Source organism: Cavia porcellus, unplaced genomic scaffold (genome assembly GCF_034190915.1).
Source record: "Cavia porcellus strain 051 isolate PalLab524CR breed Dunkin Hartley unplaced genomic scaffold, mCavPor4.1 scaffold_5, whole genome shotgun sequence".
Lineage (NCBI taxonomy): Eukaryota > Metazoa > Chordata > Mammalia > Rodentia > Caviidae > Cavia > Cavia porcellus.
Genome location: NW_026947488.1, coordinates 15420497 through 15434987, shown reverse-complemented (window position 1 = coordinate 15434987; position 14491 = coordinate 15420497). Strand labels below are relative to the sequence as shown.

Below are 14491 nucleotides of genomic sequence, written 5' to 3'. Positions count from 1 at the left end.
CACTCACAAGAGGGAATTTCCTTTGAAAGAGAGTGAAACTAAATTGGGACGCTCGTTTCCTTGAAATGCCTCCCCACGCTCCAGTTGCTGCCTTCCCGTTTTCTCGGGTGGTAGTGGTTGGGGGGACTTCCTCAGGAGGTCTCTATTCCCAGTGGAGACGCTTTCGGTTCTGCTGGAGTTCCCAGAGGCAGCTAAGGGGTGGGAGCGAGCCCTAAGGTGGGGTGGGTCCCTGTGGAACCCCTAGCACCCCTGGGGATCCTTCTCTCCTACCTCCATCCCCTTGGAAGCAGGTTGGCTTAGAGACATTAGGGCCCTTTCTGGCACCAAGCTGCTTCTGGCTAACCCTGCGGAGCGCAGCGCGTCCCTAAACTGGGGAGGGGTAAGGATCAGAACTCTGGGAATGTCCTGGGGAAATCCCTGGGCTGTGTCCAGTTACGGGTGCCGCCCCCAACTCACAGGCCGATGCGATTGGTCCCCAAAGACTCCGCCCCTTTTCTGGGCGGGTCAGAGGAGTTACTAGAGGCCCCGCCCGCGCGCCCCTTGCTCAGGCCACTCGGGTTTCACCCGGCCATGGTTCGCTTGGCTCTGCTGTGCGTCCTCTGGGGCTGCTTGCTGACAGCCGTGAGTAGTTTCTGTCTCGACTCGACGGGGTTTGGGATTCCAGACTGAGGAAATGGGAATGCAGGAGAAGGAAGACTTACGAAAGAGACTTTCCTAGCTGTTTCTGGGGGGACAGGAGAGTGTGTGGAAGCGAGGCTAGGCACCCCAGATCCTGGCTAAATGTAAGGTGGGCTGCCTGTTCTGCCAGACTGCTGGGGCCCCGGGCAGTCCACAGAAACCTTAGGGGAGGCACTAACGCACACTGTGCCTGGAAGGTGCGGAACGTGCGCCTCTGCCCGAGCAGAAGGGTGGCGTCTGGGTTTGATTGCGGCGGGTCACGGAGACCGGAAGGGGTTTCAGAGGGCGGGGAGGAGGTGGGCCAAGGGGCCACGGGACGGTAGGTCTAGCCTGTTTTTTGCGTTTTTCCTGTGCCTTTCCCTTGTGGAAGGAGGTCAGCCTCCATGCTTAGCCTCTCCTTGCCAGCTGGGGCTGCTTTCTTCCGGAGCATCTTGTGAGAACAAGGGATTGGGGCAGAGGCCCATGTATTTTTTGCTGGGGAGGTGAGATTCACCTCACACCTCCCACCCTCAGTCCAATCCTGGGGAGCCAGTTTAGCAGGAGGTCCCAAGGTTATGTCTCCCTCTCTTGAAGATGACATAGGGGACCCCTATGGGCGATGAACAGTTCATGAAACCCAGCAGGGGTTTCTCCAGGTACCAGAAGGGCTGAAATCCAACCAAGCATATCACTGGGTTTCTCAGAAGCCCACACTTGACTCACTTTTGGTTTAAATTTTTTCTGTAGTTCCTCATTCTGGAGGCTGGGAACTCCCCAAGTACCTGGCCGTCTCATCCCAGCCCCTGGGCCTCCCCCTCCGGACAGGGGGACAGGGACTGGGGAGTCTGGCAGGAACCCAGGACAGGAATGACTGATGGGGAGCGTGTGTGTGTGTGTGTGTGTGTGTGTGTGTGTGTGTGTGTAGAGGGCATCCATCACAAGGGAAGAGAGTGAGTGGAGAAGCGGCTTTGGTTCCAAACTTTCATTTTCACTCTAGGGAATGGCTACTAGGGAGAAGGCAGGCAGGAGGAAGGACTTGTTCAGGGAGTGGAGGAAGAGCTGGAGAAGATGGGGAAGGTCACCTGGGCCTCTTAAGAGTAGCCCTTATGGTCTCATTACTCCAGTTTGGGCTCCAGGTAGAGGCTGGGCTATTTACTGAGATCTTCCCGTGCATCCCTCCAGCTCTGAAAACACTACCAACACCTCATACAGTCTCCCCTATGCTTGTACAGCAAGCACAGGGTTTCATGACCAGCTAATGGGAGAACCTGGATGTGAGCCTGCACCTGTTGATTTCTAAGCTGTTCACATAGTGAGTCTCCAAGTCCTGGTCCTGAAATCTTTTTGGCAGAAGTGCAGGAGCTATGGGGACTGGAGACTGAGGCTGACATTTTTCAGACCAAGGGCTGCTTTTCCCATATTGGTGCAGATGGCATGAGGGAGTCGTCACATTGCTCTGGGAGTGTGGAGGTTCACAGGGTGGTTCCTCGTAATATGCCGTGGGGGGTGGCCTTTTCTATTTCCTTCCCCATTCTGGGTAAGATGTATTTCTGTAAGTAGTCTTCTTGGATACCAGGTTGAATGAAAACTGAGAATTAGCTGGATCCTGGACAGCCAGCCAGTTAGCCAGTGTGCTGGGCATTTAACCAGATACTCATTTATGTGTGATAATTAAAGCTGCCACTTAATGAGTACTCACCATGGCCTAGAGCCTAGTGGTGGGGAACCTATGGCACGTGTACCTCAGCAGGCTGTTTGCATCATTGGAAGCTCTAAAGGGAGTTTATCGCTGGTCTGGATATTACGCTAGGCTATACACATGTGTTTCTTCTCACAACCCAACCTGCAGGGCAGGTGTTAGTACTCCTATTTTAAAGACAGAGAAGCAAAGGCTCGAAAAGCAGACTAACTTGTATATATTACAAAGTGTAGATCCTAACACTATCTCATTCTCAAACCTGTGCCCTTGTTTGCTGGCTGTTCTCAAGATGTGGGATAATTTTAGGGAGCACATGGATATAAAATTAAAGATGGACTCATTTTCTGGTTCTTTTTTACGGTCCTCATGTTTTCGAGAAAGTCTCTGGAGCTGGAATATAGGTAATTCCTCTCACAGGCTTGCTAATCCTCCTTTTAAACTAAATCAAGAGTGGGTCTGGGGTGAAGGGCCTTTATTTAGCAAGCAAAGAACTAGCTGAGGTTTAATAGCATTGTTTTGCTTCTGTTGAATTTATTTTTAGGGTTTCCTTTTACTTATGAGAAGTGATACTAGTTCTGTTCTCACGGCAATGATATAAGGTTTACATTTAAGAGAAAATTATTTAAGTAGCACAGAACAAGTAATAGCATGGGTGGTATCTGAACATCAAAGAGACGGAGTGAGAAAACACATGTCAGTGGAGAGAGGTGTGTTGAAACCTGAGTTCTCATTTAGTTTCTCAGGGTCTTGGGCCAGCGGCTCAGCCTCTTTGGTGGTCAGTGTCCATCTCTGTAAGATGAAACAGTCGGATTTTATCCTTCCAGCTCTACAGTGCTAGCATTTTATGAGGAGGGGCTTTGGTGAACAGGTAATGCAGAGTTCAAGGGAGAAACCATGATGGGGCTGGGAGCAGGGACGGAAGAGGAACAGAAGAATAGGAGGAAGCAGCCATGTGCTCATTACAGCCTTACCCAGGCCTGCACCAGCCAAAGCCAGCCAGCCTCAGCCTCTGGGCTCCAGGGAGCCTGGAATCCTCATGCCTTGATGGGTCACTGGCAAGAGTGAAGATGCAGGAATCAAACAGATTTGTTCAGTTCAGCGAATATTATGGGTTTCCAGTGCTGTCCTTTTGTGAAATATCAGGATGATTCTCTGGGTGCTGTTATAATCAGATCAGACAACATTTCTTTTTGTTTTTGTTTTTTAAACAAACACACCCATTACTCTGCGGGCCTCATTTTTTCTGCCTTCCACGTCAGTTGCAGCTTGTGTCCTGGCTGCCTTTCAACCTTCTTGCCAAGGAGGCGACAGTAGTCTTCAAGATCCCTTCCAGTTATGCAATTCTGTTTATAGGTCCACCCGGAAGCATCTTTTGCATGCACAGAAAATCAGTTCCTGCTAAACGATGTGTGCTGTGATTTGTGCCCACCAGGTGAGATGCTACCCCTGTCAGGGACGCCTCTTGGTTTGCTGCAAGACCCAGACCCCATGTATTAACTGTAAAGTCAAGTCTGACATGGCCCATTGCTCTCTGCTTTGTTTTCAGAAAGTTCTGTGTTCCTTCTCTGCCAGGCAGACCTCTGTCTATTCTAGATGGGGTTCTTATCTCTCCCTTCTCCCCTCCCTGACTCTGAAGGGTCTGACACTTTCATTTTTGAACACCCCCTCCCCTTAAAGCCCAGCCAGATCATGTTGTGATTAGGGTCTGACGCATTGGTTTGGCCAGAGCTACCTCATTTCCTGTTTTCCAGGAAAGAAGCTGGTGGATGAATGCACAGAGTTCAAGAACACGGAATGTCGTAGCTGTCAAAAAGGCGAATTCCTAGACACCTGGAACAGAGAGAGACGCTGTTATGTCCACAGACACTGCGACCCCAGTGGGTGGGCTGCTGGGAAAGGGAGTTGTTTGATATACTTAGCAGGGCTACCAATTTAATTTTAGTAGCCAGGGTCTGTCCTGATTGGCTGGGATTTGGGTTGTACTGCTTGTTAAATCAGTTGATTGCATACTTAATTGGAAGAGGGTCTAAGAAAAACAGCGGGCAGTGTGAGGAGTGGGGTGCCCAGCATGGCCCAACAAGTTCTCCTGTCCTCTCTGCTCATCTCTGCTCAGATCTAGGGCTCTGGGTCCAGAAGGAGGGCACCGCAGAAACAGACACCACTTGTGTCTGTGAGGAAGGCCGACACTGCGCTAGTGACACCTGCGAGCACTGTGATCTGCACACCTCCTGCGGCCCTGGGTTTGGGGTCAAGCAGCTGGGTAAGTGGCATGTGTGGGAATCAGCTGGGCAGGCAGGAGAGAAGAGCTGCCTGTCACAGGTGAGGGGCTGGGTAGGGGGCGTTCAGCCCTGGAGGTGGTGGGCGTGGAGACTCTGATCTAGTCAGCTTGAGTGCTAGAGTGAGCAGGAAATGGGGCGCCTTCTAGTCTTCCTCCTGCTGTGGGTGTGTGCCTTGGAAGGGCCACGGGAGAAGCCTCACGGGGCCTCAGCCTCCAGGAGCAGCCCTCTACCAGGACAGGAGTGTCTGTCCACTCCCTTGAGAGCTGGGCCAGGGGTCCATCCGATGGTCATTGTGCCCTCCCTACTCACTCCCAGGTACGGCTACTTCTGATACCATCTGTGAACCTTGCCCGAATGGCTTCTTCTCCAATGTGTCATCTGCTTTTGAAAAGTGTCACCCTTGGACAAGGTATAAACGCTCACCCCCTAGAGTGGCATGAACCCTGCCTCGATCTTTCCAGCCACCCATCTTTCAGTCCCTGCTCCCCCAGGGCCACACACTCGTGCACCTGTGAAACGTCTATTGCGTGATCTTGCAGCCAACCTAGTGGGCACTTGCCTGCTGTCTCTTAGTGTGATGGGTACTGTTGATCTCCTAATTTTCTCAAAACTCTTCATCTTGGGCATATTGGGACTCCCCTTCTGCCCCTCGTTCTGTTCCTCTGCCACACCCTCTTGGGCCCCTTCTCCGGCCCTTGCCTTTTCCTTGGGTGAAAGTTGCATCACGACCCTGGACATTCACTCACGAGCTGCCATGTCCTGGCCATCTGGCCTGAGAGTTTTGTGAGTCCGTCTCGTCTCTTAGTTTGGTTTCATCACTGTGATGTAGCTATACCCCACATCTCGTGTCTCCCCTTCAGCTGGTCCTCCCCGCTCTTCCCAAAGTGAGCTTTCCATAGTTCCTTTTGGCCTGCGATGCTCTGGTTTAAAGTGCTTCATGGCTCTGTGTTAGCTGAGGGGGAGGGATCCCAGACTCCTTGGGCAGCAGCGTGCCTCTAACTGTATGTCCTGACCTCTTCTCTTGAGTACTGCTGACATACTGTTTGTGATCTCCTGAGCACACTGTTCCTTGTTACCTCAAACTCTTCTGCCTGGAAGAATCCTTAGGTATATGCCCCATTAACTTTTTATATTGAATTTTAAAAAATGGGTAAAATGGGCATACTAGATGGAAAATACAAAAGGGTCCCTCCCATTCATGCTGCTCAGCCTCCAAGTTCTCCTCCTGGGATGCCCCTGTTTTGTGTGTCCTGCAGAGTCTCTGCAGGAACAGATCTGAGCACGCACACACACCCGCACGCACGTTCATGGTCTCCCTCCTTTGTTCCACACCAGTAGGAGCACATCACATGTGCTTTGTTTATTGTCTGCCTTTCCCAGGTGGCCTTTTTTCTTTCCATCTTGCTGTCCCTGGGGCCTAGAACAGAGTCTGCTGTGGAGTAGGTGCCCAGTCTTTGCTAGCAAATATTGGCAACGGTTAGAGGCTCCTCGGCTATAATCAGAGCAGCTCACTGCCCTCCAGTTAGCCTGCAGCTCAGCAGATGTGTGGCTTTCGCCTCTGAACCGTGGTGACCTTATCTGGAAAATGAGGATGCTGTCCTCTCGTGAGGCTTGAGAAAAAGACATTTAACAGTGTTTGTAAACTCCTGGATGTTTTTCTCATGTAAGGCTACACTATGTACTTTTCCTGAGGCTTTTCCCTTTCTCCCACTTTTGATGGGTTTTCCTTTGTAATGTCCTTCTCTGTTCACTCGTATCTGCTCTTCTGGAGGCCACCTGGGACCAAGTGTCCCTTGTCTCCTGCAGAGTCTCCTCCGTGCCTCCTGGCTGCCCTCTTCTGGAACTCACTGGCCAGCTGACCCTCCCCCTAGTTAGGTCATCTGATTGGATGCTGATGAGACTCACCAGCTGCATCTGCTTGAAAGCTTCATGTCTGGTTACTGGCGATCTGGCTGTCCACATTCCCCTAACATCGTCCTGCTTGCCAGCTGATTTCCCTCCCACCACACTGTTCGTGTAACTGGAATGCACTGCTGCTCTGTTTTGTACCCTTCAGGGTTTTCTCATATCTTCCTTCCACAGGGAAGTCTTTACTGATGACCCTTCGATCAGAGCTTTTCAACAGGGGGCAGTTTTGCTCCCTGTGGGACACTGGCCGTGACTGGACCCCTTCCAGGTCGCCACTTGGGAGGGAGGTGCTCCTGCCACCTAAAGGGGACAGGCCAGGGATGCTGTTAAACGTCTCACTAGGCTCAGGAAAACTCCCCACCCCCTGCCCACAACACAAAATTATCCAGCCAAGAGGTCACCGGTGCTGAGGAGCCCTGCCTTAAACTGAACCCCTCAGGTCTGCATTCCAGCCATGGTGCAGTCTGACTCTGGACATTGCTTGTTTCTTTTCTTTTTTTTTTAATCACTAGTTAATGGATTACATATTGCCATCTTAGAAATAATTGTTCAAGTCACAAAATTAAAGCTTATAGAGTGGACATTCCAACAATGATACTGCAAACAGTTCTGTTCAATGATCCAGCTTGTTTCACTTTGGCGTGTGTCACAAAGCTTGGCCCTCATCATCAACTCCTGTCTTTATTAGTCTTTCAAGAGATGCTGCCGTGTTTTCTCTGCACTTGAGTTCCATTAGAGCAGAGTTGGTGCCATCCCTAGAAAAGCCAGCATAGACTGCTGCTCGTAACGCAGGCTCAGTGACCCCGGACTTGCTGAGCGTGGGCTGCCTCCCCTGGGGCTGGGAACCTTATGGTTGGGAAGACCTAACGTTATTTCTGTCTTTGTGTGTGTGTGTGCACATGTGTCTGTGCGTAGCTGTGAGAACGAATACCTGGTGGAGCTACGGGCAGGAACTAACAGAACTGATGCTGTCTGTGGTGAGTGTGGAAGCACGAGCCCTGGTAGCAGTCTAGGAAAGTGGAACTAGAAGGAGAGACTGAGGCACAGAGGGGACACCGAGTTAGGGGAGAGGGAGGGAGGTGAAGTGAGAGGAGGCAGCCCGGCATCCAGCTTTACCACTTACCTTGGGAGCTTAGACAAGTTACTTCCCCTTTCTGAGCATCAGTTTCTTTATCTGTAAAATGGAACGACAATAGCAACTTCCCTAGTAAGATAGTGTAGACACCAGACATGGCTTCTGGGGCGTCCGAGGCAGGCCATAAAAGCTGTTCTGCCTCTGCACATTTCAGTACTGGTGTGCTGTAACACTGTCCCCTGTTGGCCTCGGTTTAGCAGCTAGAATGAGGAGGTTGGCCGACAGCACAGGCCATAAACTCAGACAGCTACAGGGACCAGGTGGGTCATACTAATGAGTAAAAAGGGTCAGAGGTAAGAAAAGTACGTTCTCCTGGCTTTTTCTCAAAACTGACTTTCCTCTTGGCAGGGCTGGATTAGAAAGAGATAAGGGAGGCACTTGGGCCAGTATTTAAGAGGGTGACCTAAGATGCAGTAATCAGGATGGACAACATTTTGATGCAATATTTAAAAATCAAAGTTTGAAACAAAAAACACCTCATGATGAATAGAATAGCAAAATTTTAAATCCAGACAGGTTCTAACCTTGTATTTGCACGACCCTGCCTCACTCTACTGTAATTTTGGCCCTGGTTCCAATAAAACTTTATTTTAAGAATAGGTGGCTGGCATTAGGCCAGCATTTACTCCTTGGTGTCTGCTGGCTGATTTTCAAAATGTGCCATTAAAGAAGTGCTTGATTGTGATTTTTTTTTTTTGGTGTCCTCTTCAATTTTGTCCAATATGTTTGTATCCCTTACCTCATGCTAGAGACCACCTGCCCCTTGATCTTTCTTTTATTTGCTCACTTAGAAGAGAAACTTGGGCACAGGAGAACTTTCCTTTATGACTCTTCTGTAGCAAAAGCCACTGTGCGGACAAATGTAACTGGACCTCAGTATCTGGCCAATTAGGAATGTTAGAGAAGCAGGCAGGCCAGCCAGCCACCCCTGTCCAGTTCTAGCTGATCCTGCCCCCAAGGGCCTGACCCTCCCAGTTTGTGAGACTGAATGCTCAGATTTTAAATATGGAGCCTCCCAATTTTAAAATGTTGGCAGATATCTCAAAGCATTAAAAACAATGTGCTGGTCACACTAGGGACGTCTGTCAGATAGATTTTCCTAAGAACCACTCATTTGAAACCTCTGATGTAGACAAGCTCAGGGACTGGAGGATTTTCAAGGGCAGCAGCTTTGGGCATGGGCTGGGAGGTGGGAGGAACTGTATGGGGCAGGTGCGTGCTAAAGTCTCAATTTCTCCAGGTTTCCAGAATCGGAGTCGAGTCCTTCTGGTGATCCCCATCATTATCGGGATCCTAATTTTCATCTTCTTGATGTCTTCTGTGTACTTCACTGGGTTCCCAGGTGGGGAGAGAAAAAGGGAAAGAGGGGGAAAGGGTGGCGGGAAGGGGGGAGGGAGGAAAAAGTACAGGAGAACATTTCTGGTCCTGATCTGGCCTCTGCAACTTCCTTCCTTTAGGAAAGGTGTTCAGGAAGCCGGAGGTTAAGGTAGGTCACCCCTGGGACTGGGACAGTTCTGGAAAGCTGGAAAGATTGACTCATTGTTGTCTGTGGGGCAGGAAAGCTGATTCAGTCTGTCTGCAGTCAGGACAGACTGGCAGCAACACAGGCTCCTCTCACCTCCGCCCACCCTACGCCTCAGCCTTGAGCTCACTTCTCCCAGGGCAGCCCCGGCATGATTGGCAAATCATGGTGGTTATTTACTCCTTCCCTAGTATTCAACTTGAGGGGATCCACTCCTTTGGGCCTTGGAAGGGTCCAGTGGGTGGGGGTCAAAGAGACAGTGTCTTGGATCCACTGGCTGTCACTCTGGAAGCCAGTGGATTCTTGTCACCCTCAGTGTGGCCAGCAGGGGGCAGGCCGCACCCAAGGAATCCGCACTGGCTCACTGGCAGGGGTGAAGGGGCTTGGAAGGAGCCCTGCTTCCCAGGGACTGGCCTCTCCTGGGCTCAGCTGCCCCTGTTCCTGGGGTAAGTTCATACCTTGGCTTCCCAGGCCGTCAGTTATAAGCCTGAGAGGCAATTGCCTGTGGAATGGCCCGACGGGGACGATTTTCTTGGCCACAACACTGCTGCTCCAGTGCAGGAGACTTTGCACGGATGCCAGCCAGTTACCCAGGAGGATGGCAAGGAGAGTCGCATCTCAGTGCAAGAGAGACTGTGAGACGGTGCCTACCGAGGACATGGCAGCCTGGGCACAGAGTACCAGGCTGCAGAGCCTGGAGCTTCTGCGGTGGTGGGAGCGTGAAGAGGAGAGGCTCGCTCTGACCAGGCACAGGCCCTCTGCCCGCACCACTGGAGTCTGAGGGCAGCCCTAGGCTCAGCATGAGACGCGGGACACAGTTCAGCTCCGAGAACCTCACGTGCCAGTTCCGGAGCCCAGCCAACTTCCCTGCTTGCTTTTAAAGATGGAGGAAGAACTCTGGCGTTGGGGAAATACAGGAACGCCCACCCACCCTGCCAACCCGACTGAGCAGTTTGGTGACTGGGCCTGGACCGTGTGATTTCCATCAGCCCAGTCACAGACGCCGATGCCCACTGCAGTGTTGTTTGTCATTGTGAAAAACTGGTGACCACCTGGCAGTCCATTTGCAGGGGACTTGCTGGATAGTATTGTAATACATTTATACAACAGGATCTCAGAAACACTGCCACAGGAGAAAAAAGACTGGGTGACAGATATGGAAACTCCGAAGCAATATGCCGCATACACTATATATAAAAACAATAGTGTATACGATATTGTGTACATATTGATATATAAAAATAGAGGAATTGTGAGTATATGTATAAAAATAACATGTTGTGTTTGTAGGTAAAACAAGGATTCTAGAAGGATAAACAGAAAACCCCAACTCGAAGGGTGGGAATGTCTGGATGGGGGACATTTAGCTTTTCCACAGTGCTTCGTTTTTTTCCCAAAGCAAAATGAATACTTATGTAATTTTTTAAAATCATCAAACATGCAAAAAGAAAAACGGGGGTGGACATGCTGGATGTCACAGGCTGTTTAATTTGCTGTCAGGCTCCCGGAATTAGGGCAGTTTCTGAGGATGATAAGCATGTCCCCAGGCTGCTGCCCCTCCGGCTAGTTTCCACGGTGTGCTCACAGCAAGTGTGCAAGGCATCTCCCGTTTGATTCGCGTTCACAAAACAGCCTTCTAGAGCAGGCAGGGTCTGCATCCCTCCCTCGGTCACAGGTGGAAACGGAGGCCCAGATTGCTGAAGTGGCTTGCCTGTCGGCACACAGCAGTGTGCAAAGGTGTCACGCTCGGAGCTTCCCCGTCTTGATCCTGGCTTCTCCGAGGTCTGTTTTCTGGAGCCTACGTCTGTCACTCCTTCCAGGGAGGTCCTGGGTCTCTCACTGCCTTCTGACCTCAGTGCTCTGGGAGCTGCTGCTTCTTGGTCAGATGGTGCCTCTGCCCCCCCCCCCCCCAGTATCTCAGGATAAAAATAAACCGTCCGGTTCTTTTTTCCTGCTGTGCCAACTGAGGGGGAGCCTAGCCAAGAGGAGCAGCAGATGGAATAGGAGCAGAGGGGCGGGAGGAAGACTGGAGGACAAGGAGAAGGAAGAGCAGTGCAGAGCTCTGGCACAGAGACTGTGCAGTTTTAATCCAGGGACTGCCTCCTTCCTCAGCAAGAAACCGCTCTGGGTCACCCCGTGTGTCCTGCTGGCTGGAGGGTGGGGGTGAAGAGTGCTCGTCCTGACCGAGGCGCTGAGGGCAGCTGGGAGCCAAGAGAGAGGCACCTGGCTTGGCAGACTTCCTGGAGCCATTTGGTGGCACCAGGTGGAGGTCCTTGGTTTAGAAAGCAGAGCAAAGTGGCGGAGGCCGGAAGGGGGCACTGGGCCCTAATCCTCAACCCCTGCGTGGCGCCCGTGCTGCTCATTCTGCGTGGTGGTGTGACGGGAAGACACAAAGCCCATGTCTGCCGTCTACTACCCGTGTGCTCTTGGGTGAGTCACTGCCACCTCTTTCCCCTAGTTCATGGTGAATGCTGGCAGTGCATGTAGCCGATGCTATTGCTGCCTCTTGTGTTCTGTCCTAGGTCAGAGATCTTAGCACACAACCAGCACCAGAACCACCTGTGAGGCTCATTATGGGAGGGATTCCTTGCTGCACATCTTTCTGACTCAATAGGTCTGCGATGGAGGTCAGAAATGTGCATTTCTAACAACTCCTTAGGTGGTACTGATGCCTCTAGTCCAGGAGTCACTTTGAGAACCTTTGCCCTTGATATTCACTTTGCTGTGTAAGCTGCTGGCTTCTCTCCTGGACCCTGGGATTGCTTGCTCAGGCTTCCCTGGTCTTGAAGTCATGTGTGGTGCAGATGTAGGCTGGGCAAAGCTGTCACTGGGACAGTTACTGTCCTGGAAAACATCTGTCCAGCCAACCAGGTCCCAAGCATCCTTCCCTTTGGGAGGGACACATGTGGGGTATGTTCTACAATTCTCCTGGGCTCCCATAGGGACTGACCCCACATGTGCACTGTGGAATTCTGCACTGGTTTCTGACCCTGTCGAATGTCACTTTTCCACTGACTCCTGGGCTCAGCCCGCCAGCCTGTTTTCATTCCTGGTCCTGGAAAATGTTTCCTCTGAGACTCAGTGAATATCTTAGTGTCTGTGATAGCGGACAGAGTGGGGTGAGTATCAGAACCACACGGTACTCTAGCAAGGTCTCGTTCTAATGTGGTTTTCTCAAGAACCTTTTCTGTAGCCTGGGGAAACTTATTCTCTGGTTTGAGTTTTTGTCTCCAGATGTGTGATGAAGGGCAAGTTCTAAGCGTCCTGTCCGTTCTGAAAATAGTGCGGAGGACCAGCCTCTTCGAGGTGTAGTGTCCACCTGGGACCATGGAGGGGGTGGCTGTGAGGCATGTATCAACCAGGAGGGGGCGCTAATGTAACGTCCAAAGACCCAGATGGAGACTGGAGCACTGCGAGGTCGGCTTTGCTGATGCTGGCTGCACCGACCCATACTGCAGAGCAGAGGCCTTTTTCCCTTTGCGCCAGCTTCCTGTGGCCTCTCTTCTGTGACCCTACCCATTCCCATTTGTTAGCCTCCCTGCGAACTGCTCTTTTAAAAAACATGGACTGTGCCCCTATTGTGTGCCTCAGTCCCAGCACTAGTGCACCCAAATAGGGTGCTCATTCCGTGTTAGGCACGATGCTAAGAACTCTGCATGCATCCCCCTGATCCATATGACAACCCCGCAGATGGTGGTCTCTTGGAATACCCATTTTACAGGTGGGGTTCAGAGGTCAAATGACTGGCTAAAGTTTCAAGAGTCAGAGCTGAGATTTGGGTCTAACTAGCTTCCCCTAGAGGCCTGAAGCTTTTGCCTGATCCATGAGTAGGGACACAACCACATGTTAACAGATCATCAAGACAGCATGAGCTTGCAGGGGAGAGGGCCCCAGAGCAGGGTAGCTGACCTCTACAGTAGGCGGGCGCCAAGACTTGCACTGACTCTGTGGCTGGAGAGGAGGGTCGGTGTCTACTGGCTCCTTCCGGTGGCTCCCTGGAAGGAATGAGGTCTATATGTGGCTGGGGACCCGGATTTTTATGGCAAAGCTCCAAATACTTAAATGCAACCAGTTCCACAATTTAAAAAACTCAGTGCCCAAGAAAGCATGTTGCAGAAGGTTGGGATTAAAACACTGGGAATTTCATTGTGTCTGATTCTTTGATTTAATGCATGGAGAAACTGAGGCCCTGGGAAGATCTGCATCAGATTACACAGAATGTCCTAAGCAGGCTGGTCTCCTTTTTGGGGGACCCATTAGGGTGGGATAGAGAGAGTCCTTGGGGAGCTTAGGCTGTACCTTCTGCAGTGTGACCAGGGCTCCCCAAGGCATCAGAGCTTGGGGCTGAGGAATTTGCCTTGGGATGGGCCAAGATGGATGCAGGCATGGCCCTCACACTGTGACCACTGCCCGAAGCCCCTGGCCCAGCTGTGGGCACAAGTGCTGCCTTCCCCAGGCCTGTAAGCTCTGCAGTCCATTCCTTGAGTAGCAGCAATTATTAAAGATTCTGCTGCCAAGGATCTCTGTTCCCTAGAGTAATTCTGGTATAGAAAATTACAAACCTACCTGAAGGGGTTGGGGGCGTGTGTGCAGTTTTCATTTGTACAAAGAGACAGAGACAGAGTCAGGTGGGTGGGGGGAGAGGAGGAGAGAGGATCCCATGTAATCACTCTGTGAATCTGGGGGTGGGGGTGCTCAAGTGGAGGGGGCCCTCCTGGGATGAGTGGCACTTCCAGAGGGGCCAGCGAGGACAGGAGCAGCTTTTGCTCTCTGAGTGAGGACTGGAGGAAGACCATGTTCCTCTGCCCCTCCCTGTCTCTGGGGCTCTGTCTTTCTCTCTGCCCACTGGCACGCCCTGCTGGGCCTTGCCGCCCGCGACTGGCCTGCAGTCTCCTCCCCCCAACTCTGCAGCGGCTGCCTGGCCCCTGCCCCCTTCCTCCTGCCTGCAGCCTTCTCTTTACCCACCTCTCTCCTCTTCAGCTCTTCCGCCTCACCCCTATTCTCTTTGGAACGCGTGTTATTATTTTGGCTAATTATACTTGTACACCATCCCCCCTCCCTCCCAGCAATAAACGGGTGGGAGAATGAGACCACCTGTAAGCCTTGCGTCATCCCTGCCAATCACAAGGGACCATGCTTCTGGACTTGCTTTTGTGCCAAAAATATTTCTAAAATTTGGGATGTCATTATATGTACTGTTTTGTAAGCAGCCTCCTTTGCTTAGCGTTATACAGCTGACATCTCTCCATGCCAATAAATATAGATCGACAACATGTTTCTTAATCGCTACA

The 14491-nt window shown here is 51.4% G+C and overlaps 1 protein-coding gene across 1 annotated transcript; it reads left to right on the top strand.

The window, feature by feature from the left end:
• Positions 1 to 516: 516 nt before the first annotated feature.
• On the top strand, positions 517 to 10474 carry Cd40 (CD40 molecule). Its single transcript, XM_013150372.3, has 9 exons — positions 517 to 621; positions 3710 to 3788; positions 4108 to 4233; positions 4470 to 4616; positions 4951 to 5044; positions 7459 to 7520; positions 8919 to 9020; positions 9136 to 9164; positions 9672 to 10474. The coding sequence occupies exons 1-9, from the start codon at positions 571 to 573 to the stop codon at positions 9837 to 9839; spliced, it is 858 nt and encodes a 285-aa protein (XP_013005826.2). The 5' UTR covers positions 517 to 570; the 3' UTR covers positions 9840 to 10474.
• The last annotated feature ends 4017 nt before the right edge of the window (positions 10475 to 14491 follow it).

Bases quoted from the DNA above. Each gene is read 5' to 3' on its own strand.
- Cd40 (XM_013150372.3), top strand. From the start codon at position 571: ATGGTTCGCTTGGCTCTGCTGTGCGTCCTCTGGGGCTGCTTGCTGACA. The intron at 622-3,709 runs GTGAGTAGTTTC...TTCTGTTTATAG, and splicing joins GGGGCTGCTTGCTGACAGCC to GTCCACCCGGAAGCATCTTT. The intron at 9,165-9,671 runs GTAGGTCACCCC...TTGGCTTCCCAG, and splicing joins TCAGGAAGCCGGAGGTTAAG to GCCGTCAGTTATAAGCCTGA.